Raw genomic sequence first — 19,741 nt, forward strand, 5'->3', positions numbered from 1 at the left:
GTACGATTGTTTATCCCATGTGCAACTCGGTGTTGTTGTTTTTGTCGCACTGCTTTGCTTTACCTTGGCCAGGTTGCAGTTGTAAATGAGAACTTGTTCTCAACTAGCCTTCCTGGTTAAATAAAGGTGAAATAAAAAACATCTGTGACTTTCCAGAACCCGATTGCAATACTTTCAGCCTAGAAGTGGGAACACAAGAAGCTTTCAGGATTCACTACTGAATGTCCTAGATGTTGGCAGTCTGTAGCTCTGATTGGTTATAGCTCTGTGGCTGTCTAGTAATTTCTCTGATTTTGTCAACACTAAGACTGTGACTATTGTTTTTTGTATCTGACAGTCCAGAAAGCACAGCTCTTGAGTCTGTATTATTATCTGGTATCTATTTGACTGCAGACTGCACTGCGGGTGCACTCACCAGCAATAAAACCACTACACAAGCTGTTGAAACTAGTTGTCCCAAGCTATCCCCTTACCCTCTGAGACATTGTCACTAGATATTGACACAGAACCACACCTGTCCTTAAAATACAGCAAAACATTCTGAATTAAACCTACAGAGGGGTTTACCTTTGTCTTAGATTGAGTGTTACTCTTTTTGTGTCTTTTCATATGACATTTACTATTTCAAAAAATGTACAGTCAATAATTGGAGTATAGTAATTACTCCCTAAGTGTATTGTAAATCTTTATCTTTCAAAATGTAATGTATTTAGCTTTGAAAATGTTGTGCTGCAAACAGTTTAAGGGTATTGAAAAAAGTCATGCCACTTTCTTGTATTTTCTACAAATCAAACACACATTACTGCAGTTCACTTGTCTGTTTAATATGCCTATACTGTACAGTATATCAGCCATACTCAACAGGCGGACCCAGGATGGGTTCAATACAGACCGCGGGTCCCACATTTTATTTTTTGGGAACTCAGTTTGCCTTTCAACTTAGTGATGTTGATAGTTGTAATAGTAGAATGCACAAGGTGCAATTTCGAAATTTGGAGTTTTCCTCTTGTTATGTCATTCACTGATTGAACTTAGAGAGCTATTTATAACCTGTCAGAAATGTTCAGTTAGTCCAGTTAAAATTTGTAGAATTGCAGGAAATTTCTTTCCACCAACAAGAGGGGTGTGAACAGTTTGGGGTCGCATGGGCTGCGATAAATGACAATATCCATCCAGACCTTCTCCACAAAGGAAATTTGCGTGACCGGACGTTCTCAAACAGTAGTTGAGTACCGCTGCTGTACATAAACATGTACAGTACTCCTACACTCAGTTATATATTAACATCTATTGATGTTAATGTGGTACGATCTCTAAAGGCAGTTAATTGTATTCCCAGAGCTATTTTTGAAAAGTAGGATAAATTACCTCTCTAACCTCTTGGAGCACTGCTCATGTGTCACATTTGACACCTGCATAGTAAATCCTTATTCAATTTGCATGCCATGTATTTACTATCATATTACCCAAGAAAACACAACTTGAAGGGATTTAGGCTAATTGTTTTCTGTCAACAGTAGAAGAGAAAAAACTCAATATTTGACCGTGAGTCAAGTTTATTTTGTAAAGGCGTGTTTTTGTAGTGATAATGGAAACTTTGCAGATTTGAAGATATAGGATATTTTAGGGCAATTTTGTTGAATTTAGCTGGTGCCATTTTTCCCATTCCTTCTGGGAGTAAAGAATGCTGAGGTTATTCTGGATAGCCTGCTGTATTTGGCATAAATACTGTGAGAACACTGACAGATTTTGTAACACTTCCAAGGTATGAAAAAGTTATTTATTTTGCAGTGTTGTATTCCTGATCTGTGAGATTCGGTCTTATGTAGCAAAATGTGAAATTGTGTATTTTACATTGGATAAAGGTAGAGACTCAGAGCTACAAAATGGTATATCATACACTACAGTTGGGGAACAATGGGAAAGTAATTCTGCTTTGAAAGTTGATAAACTTGTAACCTCACTTTCGATAAAATGGCCCTTGAATGTTTTGGTACACTTACTTCTTTGTCTACACCCTTTCAGCATAGTTCACACCCTTGTAAGCTTTAGCCCACCCAGTTCGTTAAGGATTCACAAGTGAGGCCATGTACTATATAGAGTGAGTACAGTAGTGTACTAAACAACCAAAGACTTCAAGACTAAAGGCTGGTTTATACCTTGGGTGTGTTCATAAATTCAATCTGGAGTGCCAGAGTGTGCTCAGAGTGCGCTCTGGGCATTCGTTGGAACTGACTCTCCAACAGAAGGACTGACGATTCCAACAGAGATCACGACAACACAGTGGGCGTAAATACATATTGATTGCAATTTTTCCCCAATGAGTGAGCGTTCATGTGCAAAGGATTAGCATTTCAATTAATATAATTATCAACTGTGTAGTGACTCCTTCTGTTCTTTTCCACCTTTTCAGTCCACACCCACTTCCCTTTGTCCACCAAGCCGTCATATCGGCTTAGCCCGCTAGGGAACCTCACCTATCATTTCCTTGTAACCATATCTACTGTGTTGTTTGTTTATGCATTTCTGTGATTATTTAGTTAGTTAGTAAATAAATTATTAAGACAATTGATGTATGGATGATTCATAGTAAAGGCTGGGTTCGTGCAGATAACCAACAATTTACGACGTTTGGATTGAGACTAATGTGAGGTAAAGAATAATTCATTAATTACAATACTAATTGATCAGATATTAAAATATCTGAAGAGTTATATTAGCAAAATGATAACTTTGTAATTTGAAGATTTTCCTTGGTGCCCCTACTTCCTAGTTAATTACATTTACATGATTAGTTTAATCATGTAATAATAATTACAGAGAATTGATTTGATAACATAACAGTCTTCACTTTAATGATGCCAAAGACACGACACGACACCCGCTTGCTAGCTACTTCCAGACACAAATGAGGCAGCTCACTCTGACCATTTTACTCACCCTAGCAGAACTGGTTAGGCTGTTTTTATGTTATCCATTGTGTTGGTGACTGCAACTGTGCTGCTGGCAACAATTTAATTACGCTTTTTTGCCAAAGTTTACTGAAACCGGCCATATTCAACAGGTGTTGAGCGTTCGTAAATTCGTCAGTTATTCTGCGCTGTGGCATACTCAGACGAGTGCTCTGAAATCAGATTAGCTAGCCAGAGCGGATGTACCAGCTACGTCTATTGACAGTTGTCGCAGTGACATCATGAACATTCTATTGAAATGGTTACTTGCATAGTGAAGTATTTTGTTTAGACATGTAGCTAGCTAGCTAGCTAAACAATGAACCATAATTCCAACTCATAATGTTACTATCCTGCATGAATCTGCAGGTAGCTAACCAACCAGGTTCAATGTTAGCTAGCTTGCATTAGGCTATAACTAGAAATGCAAATGGCTCTGAGATACGAATAATATTACTACACAGATCATACATGTAACGTTACCTAACAGTACATTTTAACTTGAAATGAAAACTACTTTCTGACAAAATTAGAAACGTGTAATATCTGAAAATGTATCGAGCTAGACCATATACATGGATGGACACTTCTCCCCCTCTGTCACAGATGCCCTGGTTGCCTTAGTTTGAAGATCTAATCCGGAGACAGTTGTTTTATACCACAGCCTTCTGTGTGTTCTCTTTTCGACTCCATCCACATTTTCTCCACCTCCTTAGCTATCATACACTAATTCCACCTTGCATTCCACTGATTTCAAAACTCGGTCCTGCAGAAAATGGAGAGCAACACCTTTGCAGTTCTACTACGTGATATCTTTCAAAAAAGCTGCGTTAGAAAGGATTACCTACACATACTGACCAGCTCATGTTATAGACAGAGGCATGCTACATGGCAGACCAATCCGAACTCATCTCTTGGCATCGCCCACCCATTATCTCAGCCAATCATGGCTAGAGGGAAGGTTCCTGTCTTTTTCTGTGCCTAAACCAACTAGGCTCGTAATTTAACAACTTTATAAAATTTTATTTACAGATAGCATACACCTTTGTTATTAACCTCTATGGGCTAGGTGGGACGCTAGCGTCCCCCCCGTGGTGCACTCCATCAACAGCAGGTGCATTTCAAGAGCGGCAAATTTGAATCCAAATAAATGTCAAAATTCAAATTTTTCAAACATACAACTATTTTACACCCTTTGAAAGATAAACATCTCCTTAAGGCATATGAAAGTTCACATGTTTCAGAAGGCATTTCTGTCAAAAAAGGTTATGTTCAAAACTCTCTCCTGTGAAGTAGTGCAACATATACCTAGTTTCCTGAAACGAGTCAAATTTTTTAAGCACATGTGCCTGGTTTACTTTGCTGAAGTGACTTGTCAGTGAATAAATCTGGTTTCTGTGACCAAGCAGGCTAATGTTAGTGTGCTGGGAACACATGAACATCTTTCCTCTTTTTCTTTCCAAGAAGGGAATTAGCATGCCATTCCTCTCCAACGTGAGTGTCACCAATGTGTCAGCCCCTAGCCACTTCTTCATGACACCTCATAGTGCCCTATTCTCATGAATATTTCAGTCCAGCAGCCATAACCTTATCTAACATATGGAATTGTTTTAAGATTTTCATACCGAGGATCATTTAGCTATTTGATTTTCAATTGTAATTTTTTGTTGAAACATTGAATTTGGCCTTACTGCATTTAGTCAATTGAAATGCATTGAATAACATATTCATACATGGGATGATAAGCTCAGATAATTATTATACATTTGAAGCCATATTTAACCAATTTCTTTGTCACTACAGTACTTCCATTCGATTGAATGTGGTACACAACCCAAAGGAAGGACATGCCTAATTGCCTATTTATGCCGTTTTTATGTATTATAATAAGAAGAACCATTCTCCTCATCCTTTCTGGGGGAGCCTCCACTTCAATCTACCTAACTTTGTTTTTGTCTCAAATGACACCCATTTCTGTCACGTCTTTCGTAGGTATTGGACCAAGGCGCAGCGGGTTGAGTGCTCATATTTACTTTATTGAACACGAAAACAAGAAAATGTACGAACGAACAGGATGCAGGCTAAACACAAAGCTATGCAACTACAATTACCCACAATACCCCGTACAAAACAACCCCTATACATAGGACCTTCAATCAGAGGCAACGAGAAACAGCTGCCTCCAATTGAAGGTCAAATCAATAAACTGAACATAGACGTAAACAACCTAGAACTAACATAGAATACACTAACCTAGAACCTAAACCTAAAACTCCGGTACACTCTAAACCAACACCCCTCTACATAAACACATAGCCCAATAAACCCCGAAACACTCTAAACAAATACCCCTTCTACATAAACACATAATATAACAAACCCCTAAACACTCTAAACAAATACCCCCTGCCACGTCCTGACCAAACTACAGTAACAAATAAGCCCTTTACTGGTCAGGACGTGACAGTTTCCCTATATTAGTGTACTACTTTTGACCAGACCCCCTAGGGCTTTGGTTAAAATGTGGTCACTATACAGGGAATAGGGTGCATGGGCCCTAGTCAAATGTAATATAGGGAATAGGGTGCCATTTGGGATGCAAACTGTTTTCTGAACAGGTTGAACTTGTTTAACGCTTTCATAAACATGCTTGGTATACGTTAAGCCTCAAATCATTCTCTAGGGCCGTAATTAAACCCATTGTTTGCATCCTAAATCATATCCTATTCCCTATATAGTGCACTACATTTGAGCAGAGCCCTACAGGCCCTGGTCAAAAGTAGTGCACTCTAAAGAGGATAGGGTGTCATTTTTGACAGATACATTATTTGTGAATTCTATGGGTTTGGGATATTTACCATCTTTGGCAGGCAAAATAATACTTGTTATGTAAGCGTTAAAACTGCTTCTGGCCATACATTCTCAGAATAAATGGGTTCCAAAAGGGTTATTCTGCTGTCCCCATAGGTTGACCCATTTTGATTCCAGGAAAGGGTTTTTACATGAAACCCAAAAGGGTTCTACCTGAAACCAAAAATAAATATTCAAAGGGTTCCCCAGAGGACTGCCGAAGAACTGTTTCAGGTTCTAGATAGCACCTTTTTGTTAAGAGTGTAGTAGGGCTCTTTGGAATGATGTCCTCAACCACTGTGCTTCTAGCTTTATTTGGCCTTAAACATGGTTGTCTGAAGGCCTTACACACAGTGTCACACAGTGAACTACTAGGTGATTCAGTCTCAACTAGGGCTGTTAGGGTTACCATATTACCGCCATACCGGCAGTCAAAATGGCAGTTCAATTCCTGTTTAGTCAGGTAATTAGGCTTCTCCAAGCTCTGATGCTGCTGATGGTCATAAGTAGCCTACCAAACCTGCTAAGTGCCTGGTACTCAAAACTCTACTGTCCCTCTAATCACTCTGACATCAACGCAAGTGTAATCAAACACTTGACGAGAGCCTATGAGCTCATGATGCACAACATTTCTATAGGCTATGCAATTGCGTGAGAAAACAGAGTGATCGACTCTATTAAACAAGATACCAGCAGCTTTCTATAGGCTCGGCCTACTATGTTTATTTCTCAACTTTCCTAATATTAAGCACATTGCTTCTCTTTATAACATGAGTATAGCCTACCTGGTTAGCATGAAAATGAACCACGGGGAAAGCCTCCTCCATTCGCTATTTTAAGTGCATGACGTATTTTGTTTTCCCTGCCCCTTTTTTTCTAGACAGGTGCATGATAATTGTCCATTCTAAATCAAAACAAATTTCACACATATATTATTTAGTATATGTAAAAACAAGATTAAATTAAGAATAGTCTGATGGGTGACAATATTAGCCTTAAGAATTGTGAATGATATACACTGCTCCAAAAAATAAAGGGAACACTTAAACAACACAATGTAACTCCAAGTCAATCACACTTCTGTGAAATCAAACTGTCCACTTAGGAAGCAACACCGATTGACAATAAATTCCACATGCTGTTGTGCAAATGGAATAGACAACAGGTGGAAATTATAGGCAATTAGCAAGACACCCCCAATAAAGGAGTGGTTCTGCAGGTGGGGACCACAGACCACTTCTCAGTTCCTATGCTTCCTGGCTGATGTTTTGGTCACTTTTGAATGCTGGCGGTGCTTTCACTCTAGTGGTAGCATGAGACGGAGTCTACAACCCACACAAGTGGCTCAGGTAGTGCAGCTCATCCAGGATGGCACATCAATGCAAGCCGTGGCAAGAAGGTTTGCTGTGTCTGTCAGCGTAGTGTCCAGAGCATGGAGGCGCTACCAGGAGACAGGCCAGTACATCAGGAGACGTGGAGGAGGCCATAGGAGGGCAACAACCCAGCAGCAGGACCGCTACCTCCGCCTTTGTGCAAGGAGGAGCAGGAGGAGCACTGCCAGAGCCCTGCAAAATGACCTCCAGCAGGCCACAAATGTGCATGTGTCTGCTCAAACGGTCAGAAACAGACTCCATGAGGGTGGTATGAGGGCCCGACGTCCACAGGTGGGGGTTGTGCTTACAGTCCAGCACCGTGCAGGACATTTGGCATTTGCCAGAGAACACCAAGATTGGCAAATTCGCCACTGGCGCCCTGTGCTCTACACAGATGAAAGCATGTTCACACTGAGCACATGTGACAGAGTCTGGAGATGCCGTGGAGAACGTTCTGCTGCCTGCAACATCCTCCAGCATGACCAGTTTGGCGGTGGGTCAGTCATGGTGTGGGGTGTCATTTCTTTGGGGGGCCGCACAGCCCTCCATGTGCTCGCCAGAGGTAGCCTGACTGCCATTAGGTACCGAGATGAGATCCACAGACCCCTTGTGAGACCATATGCTGGTGCGGTTGGCCCTGGGTTCCTCCTAATGCAAGACAATGCTAGACCTCATGTGGCTGGAGTGTGTCAGAAGTTCCTGCAAGAGGAAGGCATTGATGCTATGGACTGGCCCGCCCGTTCCCCAGACCTGAATCCAATTGAGAACATCTGGGACATCATGTCTCGCTCTATCCACCAACGCCACGTTGCATCACAGACTGTCCAGGAGTTGGCGGATGCTTTAGTCCAGGTCTGGGAGGAGATCCCTCAGGAGACCATCCGCCACCTCATCAGGAGCATGCCCAGGCGTTGTAGGGAGGTCATACAGGCACGTGGAGGCCACACACACTACTGAGCCTCATTTTGACTAGTTTTAAGGACATTACATCAAAGTTGGATCAGCCTGTAGTGTGGTTTTCCACTTTAATTTTGAGTGTGACTCCAAATCCAGACCTCCATGGGTTGATAAATTGGATTTCCATTGATTATTTCTGTGTGATTTTGTTGTCAGCACATTCAACTATGTAAAGAAAAAAGTATTTAATAAGATTATTTCATTCACTCAGATCTAGGATGTGTTATTTTAGTGTTCCCTTTATTTTTTTGAGCAGTGTATTATCACTTGGGAATGATGCCCAGCTTAAGGCAAGAAACAGCGCATGCCTTGTTTTTGCAACCTTTTTCAAATCATAGTCGCACACATCATGTAGTCTAGCCCATAGGCCTATATATTTTGATATGGTTTGTATTACAACTAAAATGGCTAAATAACTTCTTAAAATTAAGCACATTAATCAGCTTTACAATGAGTATAGAGCCTAACTGGCATACAAGTTTGGGGAAGATAATTTTCACCATAAAAATGCACTTTTATAATAAAAGTGTTACATGCATAATTGCATTTGGGTCACTTTTGAGAATTGTGTTTTCCTGCTAATGGAACATTCACACTTGGCCTACTGCCATGTGCTCATTGCTATGCTTATAATGTGAAGAAATAGCATAATAGTTTATCAACATTTTAAGCTAAAAGTTCTGATCTGTTGCGTTAGCCTCATTGCTTAAAAAGTTTTTTTTTATGCTGGTGGTTGTATTAATTTGGGATCTATCGCATCCCACAACTGTCCCAGACTATGTTTGGAATATTTATTTATTGCACAGAATAGAATAGGTCAACTTTTGTACTATGGGGGATAGTAGATTGACATAGGCTAGTTATTTTGCTGTTCGTTAGGCCTACTCATCTTGTTGGCTGACAAAAAGTAAATGTGGACAGCTATCCCATTATCTTCGATATGCGCCTTGGAATTGGATAAGGACGCACACAGTTGCATCCCTGATGTGTCTGTCTTCACTTGTAGCCTGTGAGAAAGACCCAATCACGTGATGGAGAGCCATGTGAGTGATAGTTGCTTCGGAGCACGCAGCCGGGAGAGAGGAATTATAATTATTATATTCATCCCAAGGGCACAACAGCCATTGGCATTGATTTGTTTTAGGGGACATTACGGCCACACAAGGGGATGCCGCCGGGATATTCAAGGATTATCAAGTACTTGTCAAATTGTGAATTTGAGACTGATGAAGTGTGCAAAAAACAAAGCAGAGCTTCACTTTTTTCAAATGATCATTAGAGTTGCATCGTGCAGCCTTAGAATGTACTAAAAATCAAAACATAAAGCCCAACATTTGTATCACAACTAAAGTTACATAAATAACTCTAAATCAAGCATATAGGACTACCTGTTTCTTTGTAAACCGCTCAACACAGAATAGCCGCATGTGCGCACTCCCTCAAATTGCTTGGAGAAAATATCCTTTCTATTTTATTCAGCTATGTTCGTATTCTTCATACTGTAAAATAGTATAAAATAATGCCACGGAATTCTAAGCAAATCTTGTCTGCCAAATGAACTAGTCTTGCCCACAGTCATATGGCATAGCCAGATCAGGGCTTTTCATAAGGACAACTCAGAGTATGCTATTCTGTTCTTCTGAAATAGACTACATTTTCTTCATATCATGTTTCTTTAGACCTGTCTAAAATAAATAATGGATTTATTGTGATGGTGTAGGCTATACTACATGGATTTATTAGATTACTTTTCAAAAGTTCTGCATCAGTGGCTTGTAGGCTATGCGTGGAAGACAGGAGATGCTACATTTGTTTATGTTAATTAACAGTCTATTACCATGAGACCGACAGTTAGTTGCTTGACAATCACCGGCTGACAAAATTTCATGACCGCCACAGCCCTAGTCTCACCACATATCGGATGAAAATGGGAAGTGAAGATATTCAGTATCCTGTTAAAATATGCCATTCCTGAGCCTATATTATAGGTCAAATAGTATGGAGCACTTAATGATATTTTGCTGCCTGCATTTACATGCAGGTTTCGACATTAGAATCGTGGAAAGAATTTTAGAAAGCATAGCGTTGTACATTTAACTATGAAATTGTAGCAATATTAGCACTCTTTTTGTGTTTTTGTTTTGTATAAAAGACTAAGGCTTCTTTGTTTCGAATGGACACTTTAAGACCACTTTGATATGTGCGTGCTATTTGTAAGCAATGGGCTCAGGTAGATTAATCGCCCGGAGCTTTCTGTCCTGCCTCATGCCCATGTGACTGCATAATTCGAGTTGGAATGCTTTGTCTGAGACGTTTGAGTTACCCAATTCAGACTGTGCCAACCTTGTTATGTAAAGCCAGACAGAACTTACTTCCCTAAAGACGAAAAAAGACTAGTGCTTCAAAATGTAGCATGACTAATGGAAGACAGCAAAAACATAGATTTTTCATTCAGTTGTTTTTCCAAATGACTGATTGTTTTTTGATGGGATTATTACACAGCTCAAAATGTAGACCTTAGAAAGATGTTCTTGGCGCCATTCGGTAGGTGTCAAATCCCAACAGTTCTTGTGTTTAATAAGTCTCTCACAAAAGATAGTTTAATCTCAATGGGACTATATGGATAAATGTAAAATATTTTCTGTCATTGTTTTATTTTATTTTAAACTGATGATGAGCTACTAAAGATCCTAATAAACACTAAACATACATATTTAACACAACCTAATGACCCTGATAAGACATTTGGAATGTATACCAAATTGGACCATTTTCCCTATATAGTGTACTACTTTTGACCAGGGCCTATTGAGCTCTTCTCAAAATTAGTGTACTGTAGGCAATAGGGTGCCATTAGGGACGTGGCCTTGGACTCATCGGCATAATGCATTTTTTTTTGCGTTTGGAGAATAACCTACCTCCCACTTTTGCTTCAGTATGTTTATGCATTCAGCTAACGTTTTATGATTTGTGTATTTACATGGCAGGTTTTGATGACCGGGATACAGATCTCTTCTTGTGCGACACCAACACCTGCAAGTTTGACGGAGAGTGTTTGAGAATTGGAGAGACAGTGACGTGCATCTGCAACTTCAAGGTAAGACACTGTTCAATGTTTTATTCTCAGAAAATGTTTTGGGGGCAAAGTTGCATATTCTTCTTTTCATATGCATTGATCATTGTTGCCACCTCATTTGGTTGGAGTTGGATTTGTATGGTGGGCTGCCGGTTTGTTGTTTTTCAAGTTAAGATGTTGGACTTTACCCAATGTTGATTTAACCAAAAGAAATATATGGAGTGTGCGACTCACTTTATTTTCTTATAGTTTATTGTACTTTAATGTACAAAACATTCCATTTAAAGGGGAAATCTGTGATTGCTACGTCTATTTTTGGACTTTTAAATTCATGATATAGCCAATGATTCTTGAAGAATATAAATGATGAATGTGTTATGAGCTTAGTTCAAATTAGTTCAACTGTCTAACCCTATCATAACCCCCAAAATATAATATCTATTGTATATATATTGTATATATACTTATTAAGCTTACTTTACTTTTTTGTTTGTAAACAATGTAATTGTAAACAAACATTGTATAGCCTCAAAACATTTTTACTTTGTTGTCATGGATGTTCAGTCTTTGCATTCATTGCTCTGTCTATGAATTTGAGAGTGGTTACATTTTTCCAGACCCATTCCTCAGCTGTTAACCGAAACACCCACTATCTATCAAGAGGGAGGGGACTACACTGCATAGTAAAGACATAATTTACTACTTCTCATAAAACTGAATGTCACTCTCAGTCATGGTGGCTGTTTAATGCATTCCACTTTATTGATAGTATTGCCATTGACAAAAAACAGATTTAAATACCCTCATTAGTAACATAAATCCAGTGAATGATGCTTTACTTGATGACTGCTTATGGTTCAGGTTTATTACCAATCTATAACAAAAAGGCAGCAAACCAGCCATCCATTGATAGATTTTTGTATTACTTTTACCTCATTCCAACGAATATACTCTATATTACAAATGTAAATGATGATACTGAGATAAAGCATAAGGATATGCCTTATGCGTTTCAGCTCAAAACTCTCTTCCAATGCGGTGAGCTTATCAGCACACCCAGCGCTGACGCTCTAGGCAGACGACACTCGATCGGTCGCTTGCTTTAATCTCAATTTCGTACTTCCCTGGAAGCGGACATTAGTAAAAGCGCATAGATAAATTACATTACCTCTCCATTTCTCATCCCTGAGATCTCGTACTGATAGTGGATGTCATTCGGGATAGAGCTCTCTCTGTGAAGCATAGCAATGGGCGGGTCACACCGCTTTCCTTTCATACTTACTTAATACTGGTTTGGCCTTGGGTCACGGCTTGTCGTGGCAACCTGTGTCTCTGTATGTATGGACGGGACGGGACCTGACGTCAATGCGCTTAAACCTATTCCATTAAGCGTTGTAATTCAGCAAACATGATTCTCTTATAGGGGTAGGCTGTGTCTGAGGGGGTTGTGTACTTCTCCACACATACACACACACACACAAGACACACACACTTTAAGCTGCTGAGGGGTTACGTGCAGTATAGCTGTGAGGAGGAAGTCGGTTTGATCCGCGAGAATCAATGGATGCTATTCAACGGCGGGATGTTCATTCAGCAACCATGTTAGATAGCTAGTCCACCTCACACTGCCTCTTTTGAGGAGCTGAGGCTCGGGTCTTTAGCAGGACTCGCTATCACTACCACACAACAAGCTGTGTGTGCGTGTGTGTGCTACAGTTTCACAGTCACGTGATACTTGGCCCTAGCTGTGAAATAACATGTTATCGTTTTATGATATCATTCATCCGTGTCGGATTATGACTATTTCTAGCATCTCAATGAATTTTTTCAAGAATGCTATTGTTTCAAAGGCTCTGGATTGCTCTTCAAGATATAGTTTTGGCCCTGTCTATAATGTGTTCTGTAACTCCAATTTGGGGTTGTGACATTTTCTCTGCTGTAATACATTATATCTATCTGCCCATGACTGACTTTCAGCATTTTAATGTAATTTTGTGTATCAGTCCACAATGGTGCTGTTATTTCCTCTAATATCTGGTTGCTACTGGCTATTCAGCATGTTTATGTCATTTTCTTTCTAATGTTAGGTTGTGACAGTACTCATACACACACCCAAATACACACACACACACACACACACACACACACACACACACACACACACACACACACACACACACACACACACACACACACACACACACATACGTCACATACTACTGACAAACCATAGCTATACCACGGAGCAGTCCCTGGTGGCATTCAGGAGGCCATAATAAGAGCGCTCCTGATGGAGACCATGTTCCATGTATTTGTATACATTTATGATCCTTTTATCAGGGAACCGTCTGTGATGGAGTCGTACAGTCCATAGAGCTGTAATTCCCAGGCGCAGCCTTGGATAAAGGGCACCTAGGGACACTGGAATAACAGGTACCCTGGTTTAAGATGGTGATGGCTGTTCAAATATTCATTAGTGTTTGTAGTGAAACTAAAGTGCATGTGTCAGGAAGTGGTTAAGTATAAGTATTTTATTGGGAGTTGTTACACTAGCACCCTCTTAGCAGAGACAGGTACTGTATCATCACTAACGTGACGTGCCACTATGATAGGATAAGACATGATAGAATATGTTTAATCTCCCATTAATTTTGCTATATCTTGCTCCCCCTTCCTTCCTTCTTTCCATCAAACCCCTCTTATCTGTTCCTCCACTCCCTTCCTCATCTCTCCAGATGACTCTCTACCCCCTGCCTCTCTCTACACTCTTAGAAAAAAAGGTGCTATCTACAACCTAAAAGGTTCTTTGGCTGTCCCCATAGGAAAACCCTTTGAATAACCTGTTTTGGTTCAAGGTAGAATCCTTTTGGTTCCAGATGGAACCCTTCTTGGGTTCCAGGTAGAAGCCTTTCCACAGAGGGTTCTACATGGAACCCAAAAGGGTTCTACCTGAACCAAAAAGGGTTCTCCTATGGGGACAACAGAAGAACCCTTTTGGTTAGTAGAGGTTTTTTGGACCTGTACGCCCTTTGAGAGGTCCCTTGGGCAGCAGGTAGCCTAGTGGTTAAGAGATTGTGCTAGTAATTGGAAGGTTTCTGGTTCAAATCCCTGAACTGACTAGGTGAAAAAGCTGTTAATATGCACCTGAGCAAGGCACTTAACCCTAATTGCTCCTATAAGTCACTCTGGATAAGAGTGTCTGCTAAAATGTAAATGTTGTCATAGTGGTCTGCACAACTGACTTCACCTTTTGCATGACAATTGAGCCAATTCAAATCAGTGTGAAGAAGAGCCCAGCACTGGTGGCAGCTCCCAGAGCTGTGTCTTTGGGAGCTAATTCAGATTGACTGAAGGGCAATGTTGATAGATGGGCACTCCTGTAGTGTCCATGATGTTTTAGGTCATGGAAAAGGCGAGAAGGGCAGTCATTTGGTGTATGGGCCGTAGATGAACATGTAGCAGTAATAGGAAAATGTTTAGTAGGGTAAACCCACTGGTGAGGGTCAGGTATTGGTGGATTCATTTGCCCAACTAGCTCATGTGACCATGTTAGAAATTAAGATGAGATCTAAAGAGATTTTCCTACATTTATCACTCAAGGCAGAAAAGCCCTCACAACCCAACCAGTCACCCAAATTATCACCATGAAAATGTATGCAATGTCTCGCCTCCAAGTTGCCTTTTGCCCTTATTCAGTCAAGGCAGTGGGCTTGATGGGGGGGCAAGGCTATCTCCTCAGGAAGGTAGCATCTGTGTCAGCTCCTTGGCGGCTCTAGCTGGCCTGTCAGACACTATTACAGCAGAGCCCATCTCCGGTGACTGCACTGGGGCCTAATCAAGAGAAGACTGCCAACCGGTTAAAGAGCAGAAGCACAAGCCAAGCAGCCCCCAGTCTAGCTCTCCCCCCAACCGTCAGAGCAGACTAGCATCTGCAACCATGGCAAGGCATCATGGGAGTTTGTCAATCACTCAGACAATGCTCAACACGTTTCTGTCTGGGGGATAGAAGGAATACATCATCAGGTTAGACACAGAACAGATTTTATCCTGGGATGGTGTTCCTCAGGAATTAGCTGTTGGTCCATTGCCTTTTGTTATTGACCCCCACTGACATAAGCTGTTGTTGAGGCGAAGGCTGAGGCGAAGGCTGAGCCAAACCAAATCAACTGAAACTGGGAGTTGTTGTCTGTGCTTCTGGCTCTGTATTGGAATTGTATCTGATTTGGCACCAACTTTGGTCTAGAAGCAACAAAGTACTTTAACACCCACTTTTCGATTGAAGACTGTACAGAGGGGGCCCTTGTAAGAGGAGAGAATGAACAACTAATGTTACAGTATCATTATGGGTGTTTGTCTCTGGGTGTTTGTCTCTCAATGCAGTGACAAACACCCATTGCTATCCAATGCCTCCTCCCGTTTCGCAGTTCGTCTTTACCAAAGACTTTCTCGGTTGTATTCTTTTCCCTGATGGAAGGTCAGAGCTTACCCCCGGTGTGAAGCTAATGATCTGACAAAAGCCCCTGATTTTACGCTCTCTGTCCCCCAAGCTCTGTGCCGTGTCAGAAACACTGTACCAGACATTCATCACGCTTCAAGGTCGACTGACAGATGAGAGCTTTGCATCAGAGACTGAGACGCCATCTCAGACGAAAACATCTGTCTCTTGTCATGAGCCACAGGTACCCCTGCTTCTGGAACCAGTGAGTCATCTCAGTCAGAGGCTTAAAGAGATGTCGATTTGATTAGTATGAGCAGACGTAAGAAAATACTATGCCTCGGGGTCTTTTGAGTGGAAATCGTGTACCGTGAATACGGCACATTGTATAGATCAAATGGGGGAGTGATTCAATGAGAATCACAACGTGCCGTGCAGTACGGTTGCAATCTTCCGAGGAGAGCCACAGTTTTGTAGAGATGTTTATTATTGATTGGGGTGAATCATAGCCTTGGGATGTATTTCATAATCGAGAGCTTGCTTTAATGGATACAGGAAATGCGTGAGGTTAGAGTTTGTCAGTGTGTGTCTGTTTCCGTGTGTGTGTGTTTTATTTTCTGTGTGTCTGTGCATACATGTTTGTGATGTTGCGTTGTCGTACAACAGGAAGCTAAACCTTTAACATTACTCACAGTAAACAGAGAGTGATGGTAGCAATGAAAAATAAAATTATAATTAAGAGGGGAAATAACATTCAGAGGGGGCGGATGGATTCTTTACAGGGCAACCGTCCACTGCTTGGCAACCCATGGCCCAGACTTCAAAGAGTTTTTGTGACCATGCTGAGTAATTGGCCATAATGTAGCTATAATGGGTCCGGCAGCAGCTGATTAGAATATCAATGTTAATCGCCAATGGTGTGGCTTGTGCTAGTTGACATGGTGCTCTATAGGGTCAAGCTGAGAAGATCTTCAAGTAGACAACCTCTGAAACAAAAGGATATCTGTGAGGTTCAATGGAAAATCACTCGTGCAGGTGTCAATTTGGAAGCCCATTGATGTTGAATGCAGAGATGTGGTTTTCATATTACAGGTTTATATTTTAGACCCTCACACATGGTAATGGAAAAACATTAATATGGCAATTCATTATGTGACAAAAGTGACTCACAGTAACACATAACTTTCTCTAAACACAGTGATGGCCTGGCAATTGTTATTGTCTGTCAATGGTATTTTGATGACATGACATAGGTTTATGCTATTGCTCAAATGACTGAAATGTCGGATTTTATTTATTTTGTTTGTATATTGATATCTCTATTTGTTTAATTGCAAGACAAATATCTGTTGTGAGGAGGATCTCCAATCCCATCTAATCTATTACTAACTGCATCCTATTTTACAAATGATTGTGCACATATGTTTCCTCTACCTCTCTCCCTAATATCTCCAATGTCAGGTAAAGACATTCTCAGCTAAGCCAGTTAAGTCTCTATGTACTGTACATAACCAGGTCTAGGTTGAAAGAGTATTTATTTATTATGCATGCTTAATTTCACTGGCGTGTAGCACCTTGATGGGTAAGGTTTACACCTTTGGGATTATTCAATTTGTTTTAATGCACTGAGCAAGTTAACTCAATTGTAACAACAATGTGGGAACACATTTAATAAACAACAAGTTTACCAGGTCTTTGTCCAAAATTACTCTGATTACTGTAATATTATTATGAAAATATGTTGAAAAAAATTGTTGTGGAATTGTGTGTTCTTGATTTTCACAGCTGTGTTTTAAATACAAAGTTACATTTTACGTCATGCTTCCATGACATTATGGTCATTTTTATGCTTATCTACTGGACTAAAGTATATCCCAGGCTCACACAGTCTTATAGTACAAAGTCAACTTGTGTGTCCCAAATGACACCCTACTACCTACATAGTACATGACTTTTGACCAGAGCCCTATGGGCCCTGGTCAAAAGTAGTTCACATTGAAGGGAATAGGGTGCCATTTGGGACACACAACAACCAGTTTTACAGAGCCTCAGTTCCATTCCCTCATCACTATGTTTATATCTCTCTCTACTGTCAGATTCTGCTTCTCTGAATGTAATCTGGCTCTGCAAAGCCTTCTGTGAAAAGCTAGCTTTCTGTTGACTATTCACTTCACTCCACAAAATTGAAATGGACTGACTAATTGTTTATTTTATTCTTGGGTAGATGGGCAGGTAGATAAATGCTAATTTCAATGGATGATTAGCTGGATGGGTAGCTGATTCATTTATTGATTCTGATGGGCTGTCATGTTTGGTTTGTGCAGGTGTTGGATTCATCTAACTCTCCAATTTACAAACACTAAAATGTTCTTGGTCCGTTTATTATTCATACATATACAGACAGCGATTATTGTACTCTCGCTCTCTCTCTCTCTCCTCCTTTTCATCTCTCTTCCTCTCCATCCCTCTCCATCCCTCTCTCTTGCTCTCTCCCTTTTTGTTAAACCTTGTCAGACAACTGCTATGTACAACTGCTTTGTGTGATGTCACCTGCAATTGCAAGGAGGCATTTTCTACATAGTGTACAAAGTGCCCTAGCCCCTGTGTTTGTGTGTCAGGCCAGTCTCACAAGCAGGTAGACAACAGGTCTACAACAGGTCTACATGTCCGTTCCTTATTTCTCTGCCCTAATATAGAGGAAGTACGGTTAGGTTGGGGTTGCAGAGGGGGCTTGCTCACAAGGCAGAGCCACAGCAGCCCCTGTGGATGTATTTGGGAACTACAGCTCAGCCAGCAGCCCGGAGTTCTTGCAATGGGATGGGATGTCGTTGGTTAATGTAGATAGGCAAAGACACATACAGTACATACATGCACACATGGACAATAGCACACTCCATTATCTCCTAGGTAGTTGAAATGCTGCACTGTGCACCAGGTTTCGTAACAGAGGAGGGCTGAAGCTCCGTTCGGAGGTGTGGTCTGTTTTGAAAGGCCCAGTGCGGGCGTAAAAGGCTGTGCCATATGGCCTTAGCCCATCGCTTTAGCTCACTGTCTGCAGAGAAAAATGGGGGATCAAATTGTCTCAGCTTCTGTCTGTCCCTTTCTCATCCCTTCCTTCTCATTCACCCCCTCCCCCGCACTCATTCACCCCCCTCTCTCTCTCATTTGCACTCAATCCCCACTTCTCCATATCCCTCCATAGCACGTTTGCCTATGTTTCTCTGCCACATCCTCATTCATGTCTTTTCCTCTCCATCCTCCAGTTTTCTGTCTGTCACTCTGATTCCTCCTACCCACATTGCCTGTTTATCCCCCTGCATGCCTTCTCTCTCTCTCCTCTCTTCCGCTCCTCCTCCTGTCCACCATCCTCCATTATCGAAAAGGATGAGAGACACACTGGCAACTGAGAACCGTGAGACATCAAGGCTCAACGCCATCTTTGTGCCTGCATAGATGTGCTCCGAGACGGGGGGGGGGGGGGGCTAAATTCACACCTCCCTAAGAAATGGATGTTTAAATCCCTTTCACTTCCCTTAGGGGAGAAAAAGATAGGGAGAAGATCATACTAAGAGAGGCTTTATAGAGAAACAGGCACACTCCAAGATGCCCGCAGGGTCCTGCCAGGCATCTTTCCCTCAGTTGCATCATGTCTGGCAAAAGACATTCCTGGTGTTAAAAAAACACTGAGCCAGATGGAGAGAGGTAGAGGAGGATAAAAACATACAGTATAAGCCACCCAGGTCCTCTCTGTAGAATTGGCCCTCCTTTCTTTCTCTTGAGGAAGGGGAGGGAGGGAGAGTTCTTCCCTCTGTCCTTGAGTTCTTTCATCCCTTCTCTTTTTTCACCGTTTCTTTCTTGTTCCTGTCTCATTTCTTCCCAGTATCCCTCTCTTTCTCCAACTCTGTGTTTCTTTCATCTCCTCTCTCCTTCACTTTTCCTCACCCTCCTCTGTCTCTATCCTCCTTTCGCCCCTCTCCATTGCTTTCTATCTCCAACTGTCCTTTTCTCTATCCCCTTCTCCACCTTACTCCTCACCCTCCCTCTTTATCTTCCTTTTTTCCCTCCCTCTTGCTTTATCTCCAACTCTCTTCTTTCCTCT

General features: G+C 41.2%; 1 protein-coding gene across 1 annotated transcript in view; it reads left to right on the forward strand.

Annotated features, from left to right (window-relative positions):
- Positions 1 to 19,741, forward strand: part of LOC106586066 (tomoregulin-2) — a 181,759-nt gene that overhangs the window by 21,953 nt on the left and 140,065 nt on the right. The window contains exon 2 of the mRNA XM_014172904.2: positions 11,119 to 11,228. Within this exon, the coding sequence (XP_014028379.2) occupies positions 11,119 to 11,228 (110 nt within the window). The remainder of the gene's footprint in view (positions 1 to 11,118; positions 11,229 to 19,741) is intronic.

Source organism: Salmo salar, chromosome ssa25 (assembly GCF_905237065.1).
Source record: "Salmo salar chromosome ssa25, Ssal_v3.1, whole genome shotgun sequence".
NCBI classification, from domain to species: domain Eukaryota; kingdom Metazoa; phylum Chordata; class Actinopteri; order Salmoniformes; family Salmonidae; genus Salmo; species Salmo salar.